The sequence below is a fragment of the Gracilinanus agilis genome, chromosome 6, assembly GCF_016433145.1.
Source record: "Gracilinanus agilis isolate LMUSP501 chromosome 6, AgileGrace, whole genome shotgun sequence".
NCBI classification, from domain to species: domain Eukaryota; kingdom Metazoa; phylum Chordata; class Mammalia; order Didelphimorphia; family Didelphidae; genus Gracilinanus; species Gracilinanus agilis.
The window spans coordinates 23,892,453-23,910,002 of record NC_058135.1 but is presented as its reverse complement, the minus strand read 5'-3'; the positions used below and the strand labels follow the sequence as shown (position 1 = coordinate 23,910,002).

The window sequence follows — 17,550 nt, the reverse complement described above, 5'->3', positions numbered from 1 at the left end:
ATACATTACTACAATGTGCAATGGGTATGTCTCATCACCTCAATTAAATCAAAAAGTACGTGAAGATTAAGACTTTGTGTGGAAGCAGCCAGGTGGCTCACTGGATTGGGAACCAGGTGTAGAGATGGGTGGTCATGGATTCCAATTTGGCCTCAGATATTTCCTAGTTGTGTGACCCTGGCCAAGTCACTTAGCCCCCATTGCCTAGCCCTTACTGCTCTTCTGCCTTGGGACCAATACACCATATTGATTCTAAGACAGAAGGTAAGGATACATTTTTTTTTAAGACTTTGTGTTTCTCTCATTTTTTTTAGTAGCAGCACGGTGTCTGGCAAGGAACAAACACTTCATGAATTGACTGCTTGAAATGAATGGATGAAATGAAACCAAGAAAAGGATAGGCAAGGTTGGTCATTGGCAAAATAGCACAGTGAATGAATTCTGGATTTCCCTGTATTTCCACCCTGTTCTGTGCCTCTTCTAAGGTGGTTGCTGATTCGAAAACAGGCACTTATGTTGCCAAGACAGCCTAGCGATCAAACTTGGGCTACTATACATGCCAATCTTCTGAGAGCACTGACTATTATCAAACTTTGGGACTGAAATAGGTAGGGAGCCCTGGGTAATGGTCTGCTTATATATGTTTTTGGAAAGCACAAAATGAAAGGAAATGCAATCAGTTTATACTTTAGTTCTTTCTTGAAGACTGAAGTATCTGGTGGGAGAAACTTCTCCCACAATGACTTTCTACCTATTTATCATACTGTACCTACTTCGAGAGAAAACTTGTGCTTTCAAAAAGCTCATAAAAATTTTAATTTCCCATGGCAAAAAGTGCTATAACTTTAAATGCATCACTGCAATGTACTTCAAATCTTTAGAATGAAGTTGAAACTCTCATATTAACCCAAAGAGAGGGAAGCACAAAACCAACCAAAAAGAAAGTATCAAATACTTAACTAGCATATATTGGTGTTTCTAAGAAGAAACGAGTCCACAAAAGATAAGGATACAAACAAAAAGTTTTCAGAAAAAAGAAATGCAAATGATCATCAGCCATATGTTTTTTAAAAGCTTTGAAGAACTAATAATCAGAGAAATGAACACCCTGAAAGAAGGTAAAAATAATAAAAGATAAAACTAATGCTCAAGAGGCTATGGAAAAATAAGCATGAGATCTGTGAATTATCTAACCATTCTGGAACTATGTAAGAAAAGTCAAAATATCGTTCATATCTTTTGACAAAGCATTATCAACCTTTGAGAGATCAAAGATAAGAGAGAAAGGATATAAATATGTTCAGAGCAATTGTATCAGTGTTCTTTGTGGTAGTGAAAAAAGGAAATGACTTCAATGTTTTTCAATTAGGGAATGGTGAAAGAATTTATAAAATGGAATAACAAAATATTATTGTATTTTAATAAGTTATAAATATGAAGAATTCAGAAAAGCTTGTAAGTTTTATGCACAGTGAAATGAGCAGAATCCGGAAGAGGACAAAGAATGCAATAATCATAATAGCAAACGCAAACAGCACTAAAATATTTCAAAACCCTGATCCAGATGAGCCATCATGCCTCCAGAAGACTCTTGAGATTCAGTAAACTTTGGGAGCAGAATGCGGGATATAAAATCTGTTAAATATTATTAGTTTGTTTTGCTTAGTTCCATTTCTTTATTGCAAATAGAAATTAAATGCTTTAAAAATAGATAATGCATTTAAAAAAACAAACAAGCCTCATCTTATGTCTTAGAATCAATACTTTGTATTGGATCCAAGGCAGAAGAGAATAATGGCTAGGTAAAGGGGACTACTTAATCCTTGCTCATGGTCAAGAAGTATCTGAGGCTCGTTTGAACCCAGGACCTCCCTGTCTCTCTATCCACTGAGTCACCTAGCTGCCCCAAGAAGTCAAGTGTTTTGACTTCCATTCCATGCTGGCAAGTTGGCTATGGAAGAAAGAGTGGGAGGAAAGACTCAAGGATTATACATGGGTCTAGCATCTGGGTGAATGGGTCAACGACTGAAAGCATGGCACTCAGAGGGATTGAGTAGCATAGTAAGACAGACAGTCCTGTACTTGGAACCAAGAGGCTCTACATTCAAGTCTTGCCTCAGAAAAATCCTGGCTGTGTGACACTGAGCAAGTCTTTATAACACTATAAATGGCAGAACACATTGGTAAAGAGAATTTCCTTCCCTCGGTGTTACCCACACAAAGAAAATGAGTGATCTAGGACCTATCCAGTCCCTCAGCTCCAAGCAGAAGCTAATTCTGGCAGGGAATGGAGGCAGGGGATGGAGATTAATACAGTTTTGACCTCTAAGAATTATCTTTGTGGGAATTCAGGCTATAACTTTCTAATAACATTGTGGTTACTTACCGCCAGATACACATCTCCGGGCAATTTCCCACAGAATGAGACCAAAACTATACATATCTGCCATGATGTAGGACTGGAAGTGGTTCCGATTCAAACTCTCATCCAGAACTTCCGGTGGCATGTACCGTTTGGTGCCAACCCGAGTGTTGGGTGGGATGTCTACTTCATTGGTGTCACTGAGGGGAAAAGCAGAGCACTGACATCAACATGGTAGAAAAACTCTAGCAAAATCAAATTACAGCTTGAGCAAGGTCAAAAAGTACAGCAATAAAACACTCTGGAGAGGAAAATCTTCTTAGTGTGTGAACAAGGACTCTTCTTTGAAAGGCTTACTTGCCTTGGGCTATATGAAGTATTTAAATTCAGGCACACAGTGAAGATAAGACTCTATGGGGATGCAGCTGCTAACATTTGGGATTTCATTAGCATTAAACTAATGCAGTTGGTAACTATCAAATATTCATTAAATGTTTTAAAAACAGCTCTTCTCAGATTTACAATTTACCAGATTTGCCATTAAAAGAGGATTTAAGAGCTAAAAAAAAAATCTTCTGGGTCTTCCAAATACTCAGGAGAAGCAAGACGGGGAAAAAAAAGGGTGCAGATCTTATTCCAATCCTAGAATTTTACATTGCAAAGCTGTATGATTTTCATTTGGTTCAATCCTTTCATTTTTACAGAAAAGGGAAGTATTAAACAGAAAAAAAAATGACTGACTTGCTCAAATTTACACTCTTAATTCAAGCAGAGCAGAGACTAGAATCTAGTTTCCTGACTCCTCATTTTATTCCCCTAACACAACTCAATTGCTGTTATATACTTTTCCTTAGTAATCTAAGTATTCCTCAAAAAGGTATTTTAAAAATTGCATTGTTGATTATTGTTCTTCTAAGCCTGGGTCTGTGATTTTGTGAGTGTGGGGATATTCTGGAAAGGAAACATCCTATCATTGTTCAGAAATTGTTCATTTAAATCATTTGCCCTTGGTCACAGAAATAATAAGAATCAGAGGTAGAGGGGGCAACTAGGTCACTGAGTGAATTGAGAGCAAAGCTCACAGATGCAAGGTCCTGAGTTCAAATTTGACTGCAGATGTTCCTAGGTATGTGATCCTGGGCAAGTCATTTAACCCCCAATGCCTAGCCTTTACCAATCTTCTGTCTTGGAACCAATACATAATATTAATTCTAAGACAAAAGATAAGGGTTCTAAAAAAAAAGGCATAACTTAAACCTAAACTGTCATGGAGTTCATAGTCTCATAAGGAGCCATACATACTTCAAAGATCTGTGGTTTCATTGGCATAAATTTTCCTTCAATTGACATAAACCTCCCCTCTGTAGAAATTATAATAAATAATGGAGACACCAGGGATATTATAATAAAACTAAGTGATTGTGGGTACACACACTGGGGTTTAAGAGAGACTGGACCAGGACGGAAAGACCAGAATTTACTGGATTCACACAAGAATGGCAGTTGGTCTTAACTGTCACTCAGCTTCCCCTAGGCCGGAGTCTATAAACAAGCAGGCAAGGTAAAAGTGATTAACTGGTTTAATTATGTACAACTAAAAGGTGGGATAGGGATGTCTACTCTAAGACCTTAAAACCTAATGACAAAACCACAGGGAAAAGGGAGGATTTCCCTACACTGACTTAGTGACCTAAACAGACAGGGCCCAAGGAGCTGTAATGGAGTCTCTGGGTGACTGCCTCAGACCTGGTCCTGCCAGACTTGAGCAGCACAGCTAAGGGCTGATGTGCTTTGGGGTTCTCACTGTAATCCACCAATGATCTCTGGATGCCAAGAGCCAAGGTGGTCTCAGGTACCAACCTGAGAGGGTGTGCTTGAGACACTGTCCACCAGATCCCAAACTTCTCCTCTTCCCTTGGTACTGCACTGTAGATCTTGTCCTCTTTGCTAGATGCCACCACCACACAGGATCCCAGGGAAATCAGGATGCAGGGTGTCCTTTACTCTGAGAACTCCCAGGGCTAACCACAGTTTGTGCTAACCTCTAAAGGAGTCCCTCTCAGAGCCTAAGTCACTTCTTCCTGCTCCTTCATTCCATCTTGGAATTCCTAGCTCCAGCTCCTTCCTGCTATACCTTAATTCTTAATTACTAACTAATCTAATCTTCCTCACAACACCTCCCTTTAGTAGGTTTATTATGTTGCCAGCAGAGTTGTCCAAAATCCATCACCTGGCGGTCCAACCTCTTTTGATCCTTTCTAAACTTTGTTAGGCTGGCCCTCAAGTAACTGACAAAATCTGTCATTGAGTACCTTGCACTGAAAGCTTGCCTAATTTAGCCTTCTAAGTTCTTTAGAGATGCCAAAGCTTGCACTCCATAGACATGGGTTCATCCTTACCCATATTCCTTAGTGAAGGCTCACAATTGAAAAGTGATACTATGAGAAGCAACTAACTGGCTCAGTGGAAAGAGAAGCCAGAGTTGGAGATAGGAGATCCCTACGTTCAAATCTGGCCTTGGACACTTCCTCTCATTGTGACCCTGGGAGCAAATCACTTAACCCCCCTGCCCTTGCTACTCCTCTGTTTTAGAACCAAAACAGATTCTAAGATGGAAGGTAAGGTTTATTTTGTTTAGTTTTGTTTTCTAAAGTAATACTACAAAAGTGCATGAAAGGTGAAAAGTGCTATGGGAGCACTCTTCCCTTGGGACCTGGGAAAAATTTTCATTGAGGTCACTTCTTTAAATGAATTGGATTTCAATGAGGGGAGAGTAAATAAATAGAAGGGCATCTTCTAAGATGCTCTTTGCTCAAACAAAGACCCAAAGGGACATACAGGGTTTATATTCCATTTTGACTAGAATATGGAGTGCATGGAGGGGAGAAGTACCATATAAGCCTGGATGCCCCTGAGGGATTTTAAACCAAGAAGTGAAAGGACATTTGGGAATAAAGTAGATTCATTTGGTTGCTTTGTGAAACATTGATTGGAAAAAAGGGGAGACAAGGTTGGAAGATCAGATAAGGCTAAATCATGAAATAAAGATTTAAAAAAATATACTATTGGCTTAACTTCACTTAAAAATAAGAACATGAATCTGTTTGGAATTTTTTAAGGAAACAAGTGTTCTAAGTCTGAATTGGTATATCTATCAGTAAAAATCTATTTAAGTCTGAACTGTTACATCTATTCATAATTTTTAAATTTCAGAGCTAAAACATTTCCTAAAACATTTAAAAGACCTGTCTCCCAACAAAAGTTTCAACTTTATTAAATCCCAAATGTAAATAGTTATTTCGAATGATATACCATCAGCTCCTGATACATTCATCACTCTTCGCAAACAAACTCTAGGGGAATGTATCTTCATCTTTATAGAAACTAAAATATAAATGGAGAAAAGTCAACTATGATAACTTGTTCAAATATAGATGTCACTCTGGGTCTCTTTTAGCTACAGATAGGCTTCTGAAAAGTGATCAGTGAGAAAGCAATGATCACACATAGTGTCTGTACTCAAATACTGAAGAGGATGGGTAGATGGTGCCATTTACTGGACTAATTATTAATTAGGGATTTTAGCAAATGTGCCTGTATTACCTCTCAATTTTTTAGTATTTGGCTATGAATCCCAGGAACTCAGCTGCTTAGCTGTGAGACCTGGGAAAAGTCACTTTTTTTTTCTCTCTCTCTCTCTCAATTATTATGGGTAATAATCTGTTGAATTGTTTTAATGACAATTCCTTTAAAAAGATGGCAGATTCTAAACCTACTTTGGATATGATTCTAAATGCTTAGTGGAAATGAAAGGAAAGTAGGAGGGAAGTGACCACTCCTCTTTGAGTTTGTGATAGAAAGGAAGAAGAAAGCTGGCACAGAAGAAACGTAAAATAGATTTTGGTAAAAAAAAAAATACTTCAAAGTGTTCAAAAGAGACAGTTTGTAACTCATGGATATTAGACAAGGTGCAAGCAAGGACGAGAAGCTCTCAGAAACAAAATCCTGAAGACACTGAAGAGAAACAATTTTGAGAAAACGAAAAAGAAGGTATGTCCATAGAAACTAAAGTGGATGTATGGAAGACTCATTAACTAACTTTAATTTTTTAAAAAGATATGTAAAGAAGATGGAAATAAGGGCAGGCAATCCTAATTACTTATATTCTCTAATATCCCCTGTCTGTCCTTGTTCAGCTGAGGGACTTGCCTTTAAAGAAAAAATTAGGGCTATTCAAAGAGTTCTTTTCCCTTTTTCTTCAACTCATAATCTCTTGACATCATTTCCTCCTGTCTCCCCTTTTACTGTACTTACTTCAAATTCAAATGTTACAGTAGCCCTTCACCTGACAAAGGATAGCCTCTTTACAGGAACCCTGGTTTTCAATCTTCCCACTTTGTCCAGAAGATGTCCACCTCTACTATCCCATTGCTATTCTATTTCTCAATCATTCCCCATATCTAACCAATATTTTCTTATTGACTATCAAAAAGTCACTGATAACTTTCAGACTCTCATTTGACTATTCAATGCCACTAGTTCTCATTCTATATCACTATTCTCTTAGCCACATTTCTGGAAAAAGTCGTCTATGAGCTAAGCTTAGCTCTTTTTCCTCGATTCTCCTTCTCCTCCAAACCCTATGTAACTTGGCTTCCAACGTCATTATTCAACTGAAATTTTGTTTTCCAAAGTTCACAATGCTGTCTAAATGTAATGGCCTTTTCCCAATCCTTACATTTCTTGATATTTCTGTAACATCTACTGTTGCTGACCATTATATCCTTTTAGATATCGATTCCCCTTTTGGTTTTTGTGATACCACTTTCTTTATGACCCCTCACTGTTCAGTCCTCTTGTGCTGGATCACCATCATCTCATGCCCACTCACTCACTAATGGGGTGTGTACCCTAAGATTTTCTCTTGGTATGCCCTTTCTTTCTCTTTTCTTTCACTTGGTGATTTTACCATTTCTGGCTGGTTCAATTATCATTCCAATAGAGACGACTGCCAGGTCTATAAAAGCTAGGTCTTATTCTCTCTCCTGAGATTCAGTCCTTATATTATAGACTGCATTACTAGATGTCTCATAGAGAATCTCTTCAACTCAACATGTACAAAACAGAGATTTTTATATCTTTCCCCAAATTATGCTTATTTGAAAATTCCCTATCACTCTCCAAGGCACTAGACACCTTCACGACTTTGTTATAATCTTCAACTCCTATAAAAGATTTATCCTTTCAATTCAGACTGGAGGTCTTATAAGTGAGGGTTTTTTGCAGATGTCATTTGACTGATAAGGTCCCTTCCAATTCTAAGAATTCTACCTTTAGTTAGTCAATAGTTCTACCTAGTTACCAAATTCAGTTTTGACAATAGCAGATCTGGCACTGACTTGAATTGTTTCAAAAGCTAATATTTCACAATAAGGCTTTACAGCATTGCTTCCCAGAAATTCTTTAAGCAAAACTAGATGTTGACTTATCCATTGAGTGATAGAAGGGAATCTTGTTCAGGGGCAGGATGGTTTCTAAGGTTCCACAGAATCTCAATGCTAGCTTCCTTCCATCATTTTTTTATTCTATATCTACTTCTACTTTTATGTAAAGAGTACTTTTGCACTAGTAAAGTGGTCAACAGCTATTTGCTGCATATTAGATTTCTATATTGAAAGAATTTACAGTAACCAAATCAAGTAGTTACTAATATAATAATTCACATTTCCATAATACTTTAAGGTCTGTACAACATGTTTCTCATAACTCTGTGGTACAGGTCATAAAAGAGTTATCATCAATCTTTTACAGATAAGGAAACTGAATTGTTGAGAGGTCAAATCATTTGCCAATGTACATACAATTATAAAATCTAAAGAAAATCTAGAGAGCTGTATGTTAACCAAGTCTCTTGACTCCAGGTTCAGAATGCAATAACCCTAATAACCTTAGTAATGAAAATTTTAGCTATATTTAAAGGGCAAAACAGTTTTACTTGGAAAATTAGTTATAAGATATATTATATATATAAGCTCACAAAATATTAAGCCTTTATACCATATGATTCTTGATGTGATTATACCATAATCCATATTAGCAGTTTCTAAAAGTGATACAATTTCATTTTTAAAAGATGTCCTATTTCTCAGATTTTCATTAACTCAATATGTCCTATCAATTAGGGCAAAATAGTGAGGAAGGCTAAATAAAATCATCAAAGTTAAATTCTCTACGATCCAAGAAGATAATGACTAGAGCATTGCCAGTGGACAATTAAAGGCCGAAAGAAAAAGAATCAGCTGAATGGGAGATAAGTGGCCAAACCTGCTAAAGAATGAGGGTTGAGATGGAGGAATGTAAGATTGATTGGAAAGACAAAAAAAATTGGGGACAAATTTAGAAGACAGAAGTTAAGAAAGGAAAGGAACAGCAAATGGATATAGTATAAAATAAAAACTCAGCATTATTTCATATTGCTCCCCTTATACACTTTATTTCCCATCCAACTTGAATGACTAGCTTTCCCTCTAATCTAACACTTTCACAATACATTCCTTTTTTTATCTCTTTTGTTGAAATTCTTCTCTGCCATCAAAGGTTAGCTCATCTCCTCTTTGAAGTCCTCTGTGATAATCCCAGATCACAGGGTTCTCTCCATCTTCAAACGTTCCTAGGCCATTTTGACCCACTCACTCACTTTACTCATCTCTGTACAGTATTCCACTACCACCACCTCTCTTGAAGGACGTAGGTTCCCCTGAGAAGAAGGATTGTTCATTTTAATCTTTATAATGCTAACAAGAGTGAAATACACATACTAGACATTGAATTAATGTCTAAATGAAAGCATTATGGCTGTAGAAGTATAGGACCTGATTAATAGCCTGGATAACTACTATCAAGTGTGGTCTTGGGCCAAATCATATCATCTCTCTAAGGCAGGGGTCGGCAATGTATGGCTCTCGAGCCATATCTGACTCTTTTGAGGGCCAGATACGGCTCTTTCTGCAGGAGCCATAAAGTCCTTTTTTTTCAGGCACTGATACAGGAGCGGCACTGTGAGCACTGTACGGCTCTCACGAAATGACATTTTAAAAAATGTGGCGTTTATGGCTCTCACGGCCAAAAAGGTTGCCGACCCCTGCTCTAAGGCCTTAGCCTCCTCAACTGTAAAATTAAGAAACTGGACTAGACTTCTTAACAAGTCCCTTCTGACTCTGGTGCTATGATCCTATAAATTAATTTTTCAGTTGAATCTGGCATCCTGCAATCAACAGCATTACCTTCAAGGTAGTTAATTATGATTTCTTTCTTAACAAAACCAAATTCTAGTCTTACATATGTCACAGCCTAGTTTTCTTAGATGAAATCATTTTAAAACTTAAACAGCTAATGAGTCTCATCTCTTTTTTCTTTCCTAAAGAAATGTAAGACTCTGACAGTCATATTGTTTGGGTAGGTGAATAGAAAGAGGCTTCAACATCGTCCTCTGTGTGAACCATACTAGAAAGCATCTTAATGAAGTGAGACCTAGTTTCAACTGACTCATGTCTATTCAAGCTTCCACAGTGAAGGTTTGCAGGTATTTTACAAGGAACCTAGAAAGACACATTCTTCTCTTTCTAAGTAAAATGGTGGCAAATAATTTAGAACGACAAAGAAAAAGAAAGGGGAATAAGTATTTACTAATTGCGATATTAATTGCAAAACACTTATAAGTATCTCATTTAATCCTCACAATAACCTTCTTTGGTAAATGCCATTAATCCCCATTTTACAGCTTTGGGAAAATGGGGCAAACAATCCTTAAGAGATTTGTCCAGGGACAAAGAAAACTATTAAGTTTCTTAATCTAGATATGAAACGAGGTCCTTCTGACTCTACCCATTGTACCATGTAGCTGTAGCTGCATCTAATAGGGCTATTATGACATTAAGAAATAAAATAAAATGAATAAAAACTCTAGCTAAAATGCATTATGTAGGGTAGGAAATCTTTACTTGTCTATATAGATTTCAAGGGATTGCATGAGAAAATCAGATAAAGTAAAAAATTATCTATGCAGAAAATCTAAAACCTTGTCTACTGCTTCTGCCCCTTCGCACCTCTTACTTGCTGTCTCCAATGTAAAATCAAGATAATGAATGAGTTCTCACACAAAACTTCCATAAATAGGGTTAAAGTTCTACATTAAGAATAAATACTCTATGCTTACACTGTTTGTTTTTGACGAAACATAAAAACGTGTTCTCAGAAGGAGAAATATTGCAGAAAAGTGGGTGAACAGAAGAAATAAAAATGGAGATTGTCACAAGTCAACAGGTCTGAAAACTGAATCCAATCTTTAAAATTAGAAAAATGTAGATTTTTAGAGGTGGAAGAGACCTTGGAAGTGTATATAAACCTCTTAAATTACAGGAACTTAAGGTCCATAAATGACTTACTCAAAAGACAGCTAAGCAACAGCAAGACCATATATGGTATTCCGAACAATTAGACTTGTACATCATTGTGTGTGTTACCTTCCCTTCTCCCCAAAAATGGACTTTTGGGTTAGTAGCAAGATTTGATTCACTAAGTACTAAACTACATGCTAACTATAAAAGGGTGAATTACTGCCAGCAAGATAAATCCATAGTGCTACATAAAAGTTAAAACTTTTAGAAGACAAACAGAAAGATAGACAGACAGACACACACACACACACATTTTCCTCATAGAAACTGAGGATTACACTTAAAAATATAAAAGACTCATCTCCCTATATTTCAAAATCTGATTAGAAGCAAACTCTTTAACTGACTTTCTAAACGTCCCAAAGAACTTTTCCTGACAATTACTTCTTATTTCATATCTAACTCAAGTCTCTTTATCCTTTGATTCAGTCTACTTTTTATTTTCACCATTTTTAAAAGAGCCCTTTTTTCAGCCATCTCTTCACATCTTAAAAACTCCAATCCCCTGAGCTATTCTTCATATTTTATTTTCCTGGCTTTTAGCCAGTCATATTTTTCTTCAGAATGCTTTCTACACTTTCCATGAAACTCTTAGATAGAAGGTGCTCCAGTGAGGATATTACCACTAAGTAGTAAACAAGGCAAAAGGAAAAAAAAAAAAACACTCTCTTTCTCCTATGGCAAACCAGATTTTGATTGAATATAGAAAACAAGCCACAGGCATGCGTTGGATATGGTCCATGTCACGGTTAATGGTAAGAGCTTCACTGGAGCACCCTGGAGCTTGGGATCTTGTATAAGGAGGATTAGGCATAACAGAAGGCATCCTTAGAGAGAGGACTCATGGGTATACCTCCCCCATAATATGCTACCAAATGTGGACTTAGGGATATATTTCAGTATTGGATTTCCTTTGAAACTTTAGCACTACAAATTGGGACAACACCCAAATGCTTAAACTGGAGCAAACTAAAAGTTCTAACTTTCAGCCATGGTTTCAGTAAGGCTGATTTAGAATCTGTTATTTCTCACCTAATGTCTATACAAGCGGCATCTCTCTTTACAAGTACAATCTTGCACTTTGTCACTATGAACTTAACTAAATTCTGATATTTTCTTCTAATTACAATTTTTATTCTGAATTCTACTTACATTACCATAGGTTAGAGACTAACTCCTTCCCCAGTTATGTGACAGTGACAAAATGAGTTGTTCTCTCCATTCCATAACTTGTGTCAGTGATGAAAATAATAAAAATATCACTGACACAAATGCCTTTTAATTGCAAAGAAAATTATTTTAAATAAAAATGGAAGATTATAAAACTTGTCACTACTTGTTGAAGGGATGAAAAAAGGACCCTTGGAGTATGTGATTTGTTAAAATCAAGAGAATAAACACCAACCAGCTAGGGAGCAAAAGAAGACTGGGGACCTGGTCCAGATTCTTGCACATATTTTCTTTTAACAAGCTGTACTCTAAGGGATTGGAGGAGATTATCAATCACTAAGGTGCCTTTCAGGTATAATATTCTTTGCCTCTAAGACTCTCATTCAGCTGCTTGGATACTAACCTAATAAATTTAACCGCCAATCCCAGATCAGCTATACAGCATGCTCCATTTTTCTTCACCAGGATGTTCTTACTTTTCAGATCGCGATGTGCAATTGCTGGTTTTCCTTGAGTGCTAAAGATCTCCGTATGTAAGTGGCATAGGCCACTGACTGAAGAATAGGCAAGTTTTAGCATTGCTTTGGTATCTAGAGTAGTGGACTTCAGATAATCATACAAGGAGCCATTCTCATGGTAGTCTGTGATTAGGTATAGTTGGGTCCAAGACCCTGTGCCTTTGATATCTGCAGCAATAAATCCTAAAAAACAAAGAGGGGGGGAAAAAGAAACAAAAGGTTTGACAATTAGTACTTTCTCATCACTTCCAAAGACATAATGCATGTTGTATGAGATCATTAGGAGTCATGGTTGTTTTTTTTTTTAATATATAAATCAGGTGCTTTATTAGAGCTATAATTTATTTTATGTATATATAACATAAAGTTGTATATTATCTTAAGATTACCAACAAAAAACAATGAAAATAAGAAAAGGAATAAGTAAAAGATCATGGAATTTAATTTTTATTAATTAGGAAATTAATCAGTAAATTCTTTCTAGTATATATTAATTTGTTTAGCTTATCATATTGACTATAATTCATGCAAAAAGGTCAACGGAGTAATAAAAAAGAAATCCCATGAATCTATATGGTGAACTATAGCTATAATTCGGTTACATTTTAGTCCTAATACTGTTGTGAAAACTGTGGAGAAATTGGTGCTTTGTGGTTAGTCAGTCACATCCAACTCTTTGTGACCCCATTTGGAATTTTCTTTGCAAAGATTTTGGCAAGGCCTGCCATGTCTTTCTCCAGATCATATTACAGATGAAGAAATGGAGGCAAAGAGGATTCAATGACTTCTCCCAGGTCACACAGATAGTGTCTGAGGGCAGATTTAAACGCAGGAAAAGTGTTCCTGATTCGAGGTCTAGATTTCTATTTACTATACAATCCAGCTTGCCTAGCTTCATCTGCATAATTCACGCCGAAAATGAAACTTTATTTTTTCATCAAGAACAGGTCATACTAATCTATACTTAAAGATAAGTAAAATGAATATAATTTTGTCATATTTAAACAATTATGATAACCTTAAGGAAAATATTACTAAATACCAGTATAATTAGAAAGATTAGGAATTGCTTTAATGGCTGAACCCATAGGTTACTTAGTCATTAATGGTTCATGTCAACTAATGAGGTCTTCAGAAGAGTCCCCCAGGAATTTTCTCCTAGCTCTTTTGTTTAACATTTTTATCAATGACAGGGATAAAAAGCACAGATAGTATTCTTAGCATGTTAGCAGAAGGCAAAAAAGTAGAAAATATAGCTAACACTGGGCAACTGAGTTAGCATTCACAAGGATTTTGACAGGTCGGGAGATTGAATCAAATCTAATGTGAAACAGAGAGTCTATCTATACAGTGAACTAGAAAATTATACTGAGATTTTAATGGATTACATACTCAATTAGAATCAGCAGTGTGACAGGACAGCCAAGAAATAGTTTGGCCTTAGTCTACTTTGAGAGAGACAGCATTTGGTATAGTTCCACTGTAGCTTACCCTTGTCACACCATAATGGAAATGAGGTGTCTAAATCTGAGTATCCTATTTTTAAGTTCATCAAAAAGCTAGAAAGAGCACTCAGATTGGGGCAACTGGAATATTGAATGGCTTTGGGATTTATGAAATATGAAATGTTTGAAAGGAGGAGGCATATTTAAAAAAAAAAAACCTTCCTTTCCATCTTGGAATCCATATTATGTATTGGTTCCCAGGCAGAAGAGTGGTAAGGGCTAGGCAATGGAGGTTAAGTGACTTGCCCAGGGTCACACAGCTGGGAAGTGTCTGAGGCCAGATTTGAACTTAGGACCTCACTTCTCTTAGCCTGGCTCTCAGTCTACCCCATCTCTGCCTCCTTAAGCAGGGATATTTTGCCCAATGTAGACATGGGTGAGAATTTAGAGGTAGTATGGGGAGAATATCTGCTTATGTTAAAAAACATCTATGTACCTGAGAGTCATTCATGTGAAAGAGGTATTAAATGTGTTCCCTTTGGCCACAGAACACAGAGTTAGGATCAATGGATAGAAGCTGAAAAAAACTTCCCAAAAAATTCCCCAAATTGGCAGCTGGATAGTACACTGGATAGACTGTGGGAGCTGGTCAGGAAGACTCTTCTTCTTGACTTCAATTCCGATCTCAGATACTTCCTACCTATATGACCTGGGCAAGTTCATTTAATCATGTGTTTGCCTCAGTTTCCTCATCTGTAAAATAAGCTAAAGAAGGAAATGGTGAACCACCCCAATATTGTTATGAAGAAAACCCCAAATGGGGTCACAAAGAGTAAGACATGACTGAATGAGAACTAAACAACAACAAAATGGAATGTGATATCTAAAGGTTTCTACTCACTAATATTCTTTTACAAAATAGTTAAGGGGGCAGCTGGGTAGCTCAGTGGATTGAGAGCCAGGCCTAGAGACAGGAGGTCCTAGGTTCAAATCCGGCCTCAGACACTTCCCAGCTGTGTGACCCTGGGAAAGTCATTTGACCCCCATTGCCTACCCTGAACACTCTTCCACCTATAAGTCAATACACAGAAGTTAAGGGTTTAAAAAAAAATTAAAAAAAAAAAGAAAAGAAAGAAAGGTATAGGGGGCAGCTGGGTAGCTCAGTGGATTAAGTGCCAGGCCTAGAGATGGGAGGTCCTAGGTTCAAATCTAGCCTCAGACACTTCCCAGCTGTATGACCCTGGGCAAGTCACTTGACCCCCATTGCCTAGCCCTTACCACTCTTCTGCCTTGGAACCTATACTTAGTATTGATCCTAAGAAAGAAGGTATGGGTTTAAAAAAAAAAAGAAGAGAAATGGTTAGTGGACTGGCTGGTCCATTTTTTGGGTAAAGATTTATTCTAACTAAAATTTTATGATTCTGTTAATAGAAGAAAATATTCACTAAATAAGAAACAATATTAATCCATCTAACCAAACTAATCTCTTTATGAATACCTTTTCTGTGAAAGATTTGAGTAAGATAGTTTAAAATAACTGAGAAGAAATAAATTCTAGATAGAAATAAATCCTACTGATGGAATTCCTGAGTTGTTACCTCATCATTATGGCAAGGAATTGCAGATGCACTCTGAGCTGGATGAAGAATTGAGTATCAGGATAGCAGGCTAGTTCTCATTTGGGAAATCACCCAGCAATTTCACTGGTTCTATGGTACTCCTTTATTTAAAATTCATCTTTTTAACATTAATATCCTCCTAGTGCTTTTATATTGATGCAAATCATTGAATTCCACATTGCCACAGTTACACAAGAATCAAAACTGTATAGGACAACTTTGTACAAGGTAAGTAGTATATGAAACACAAAGAGAAGTGAGCCAGCCATAGACTCATGGCAAAGGGTAACAGACGTACAGCAACAGAGATACAATGGAACTCATGAAGTATGAAAAAGACTCAAAGGAAGCTCTCAACATTTATAGTGTGTAAACAGAATTAGCTCCAGCCCATTAATAGTCAAAAATCTACCCATCCTGGGCGTAGAAATGATGTAATCTTCACCTCCCTTAGTGGGAGGGGAGACGAGTTACCCACACGTGACAATAAGTAACAAATCAAGAACAAGGGACGGCCCTTTGGGCAGTCCAAATCAGTGCAGAGGCTGCCATTTGTCCACTTGAATTAGAGGTGGACCCACAGGAAGTGATGAAAGACATGATCTCTTTAAGTAAGTGAGTGAACTTCCTGTGGGGGCAGTTGCAGTCTCGAACTGGAAGAAGAAGCATCTCCTGAGACCACAGACAGCTTACACTCTATATTGTCACGTGGGTAAGTTAGGCTGACTTCCTTGGCCTACCTGGGCCTATTCTAAACTCTGCCTATCTGGCTGTTGGGCCTTGTGGCTTACAGCTTCATTTATTAAGCTTTATAACCTTCTTCTCTCTCCGTCCAGGCCTTTGGCCTGGACTAGCCTCTCCCTTTCTCTTTATTCCTACTTTTTACCTACCAGACTGTAAATAAACTCCTCAACCCGATGCTGACTTGGGTCTGATTTAATTATGGAATCAACCTGAATTGTTGATTCCTGGCAGCCACACATTCTAATATATATCTATAAATACTTAAATTTTCCTTTTTTACATTAGATGGCCTTCTATGGATGGATGTGAATTGGAATATGATGACATGGCATGAAAGGATTATGATCCATACTGTTGTGAGGAAGATTAGTTAGTAATTAATTAAGTATTAAGGTTGACCTAGCAAGAGCATTCCAAGATGGAATGAAGGAGCAGGAAGTGGCTTGTGCCCTGAGAGAGACTCCATTAGGGTTGGCACAAACTGTTGCTGACCCTGGGAGACCTCAGCCTGCTTCTGATTCCCTGGGATCCTGAGTGGTGGTGGCTTTTCAGCAAGAGGACAAAACCTACAGAGCAGCACCAAGGGGAGGAGAAGTTTGGAACCTGGTGGACAGCATCTCAAGCACACTCTCTCTACTTGGATACCTTGGACCACCTTGGCTTTTGGCATCCTGAGATCATCTGTGGATTACCGTGAGAACCCTTAAAGCCATGCTCAGCCCTTTAGCTGTGCTGGTCAAACCTGGCTGGAAACAGGTTTGAAGCAGCCACCCAGAGACTCCATTACTGCTCCTTTGGGCTCTGCCTGCTTAGATCACTAAGATTAGAGTAGAGAAGTCCTCCCCTGGCCCTGTGGTTTTGCCATTTTGGTTTTAGTGTAGAATCCCCTATCCCATCTTTATTTAGTTGAATATAATTAAAACTGTTAAAACCTTTACCTTGCCTGTTGGTTACAAAGACTCTGGCCTAGTGGTGAGCTGGCTGACAGTTGGCCAACAGCCATTCTTGTCAGTTAGGAGCAGCTTAGCTGTGTACTCTGGTCTCCCTATCCTGGTCCTGTCTCTTCTTCAACCCAGTGTGTGTACCCACAACCTTTTAGATTATATTGTAACATCCCTGGTGCCTCCATATTTTTAACAATACCAATGAAGGAAATACCCATCCTGGTGCAATCACTGAATCCTTGAAACATGGAAAAAGATATTTTGTGTAACCTTGTCTAACCACTTAAAGAAA

At 37.6% G+C, this 17,550-nt stretch overlaps 1 protein-coding gene across 1 annotated transcript in view; it reads right to left on the bottom strand.

Annotated features, from left to right (window-relative positions):
- Positions 1-17,550, bottom strand: part of BMPR1B (bone morphogenetic protein receptor type 1B) — a 66,442-nt gene that overhangs the window by 8,194 nt on the left and 40,698 nt on the right. The window contains exons 7-8 of the mRNA XM_044682431.1: positions 12,392-12,689; positions 2,387-2,562 (exon numbers count right to left, since the gene is read on the bottom strand). Coding sequence (XP_044538366.1) covers positions 2,387-2,562; positions 12,392-12,689 — 474 coding nt within the window. The remainder of the gene's footprint in view (positions 1-2,386; positions 2,563-12,391; positions 12,690-17,550) is intronic.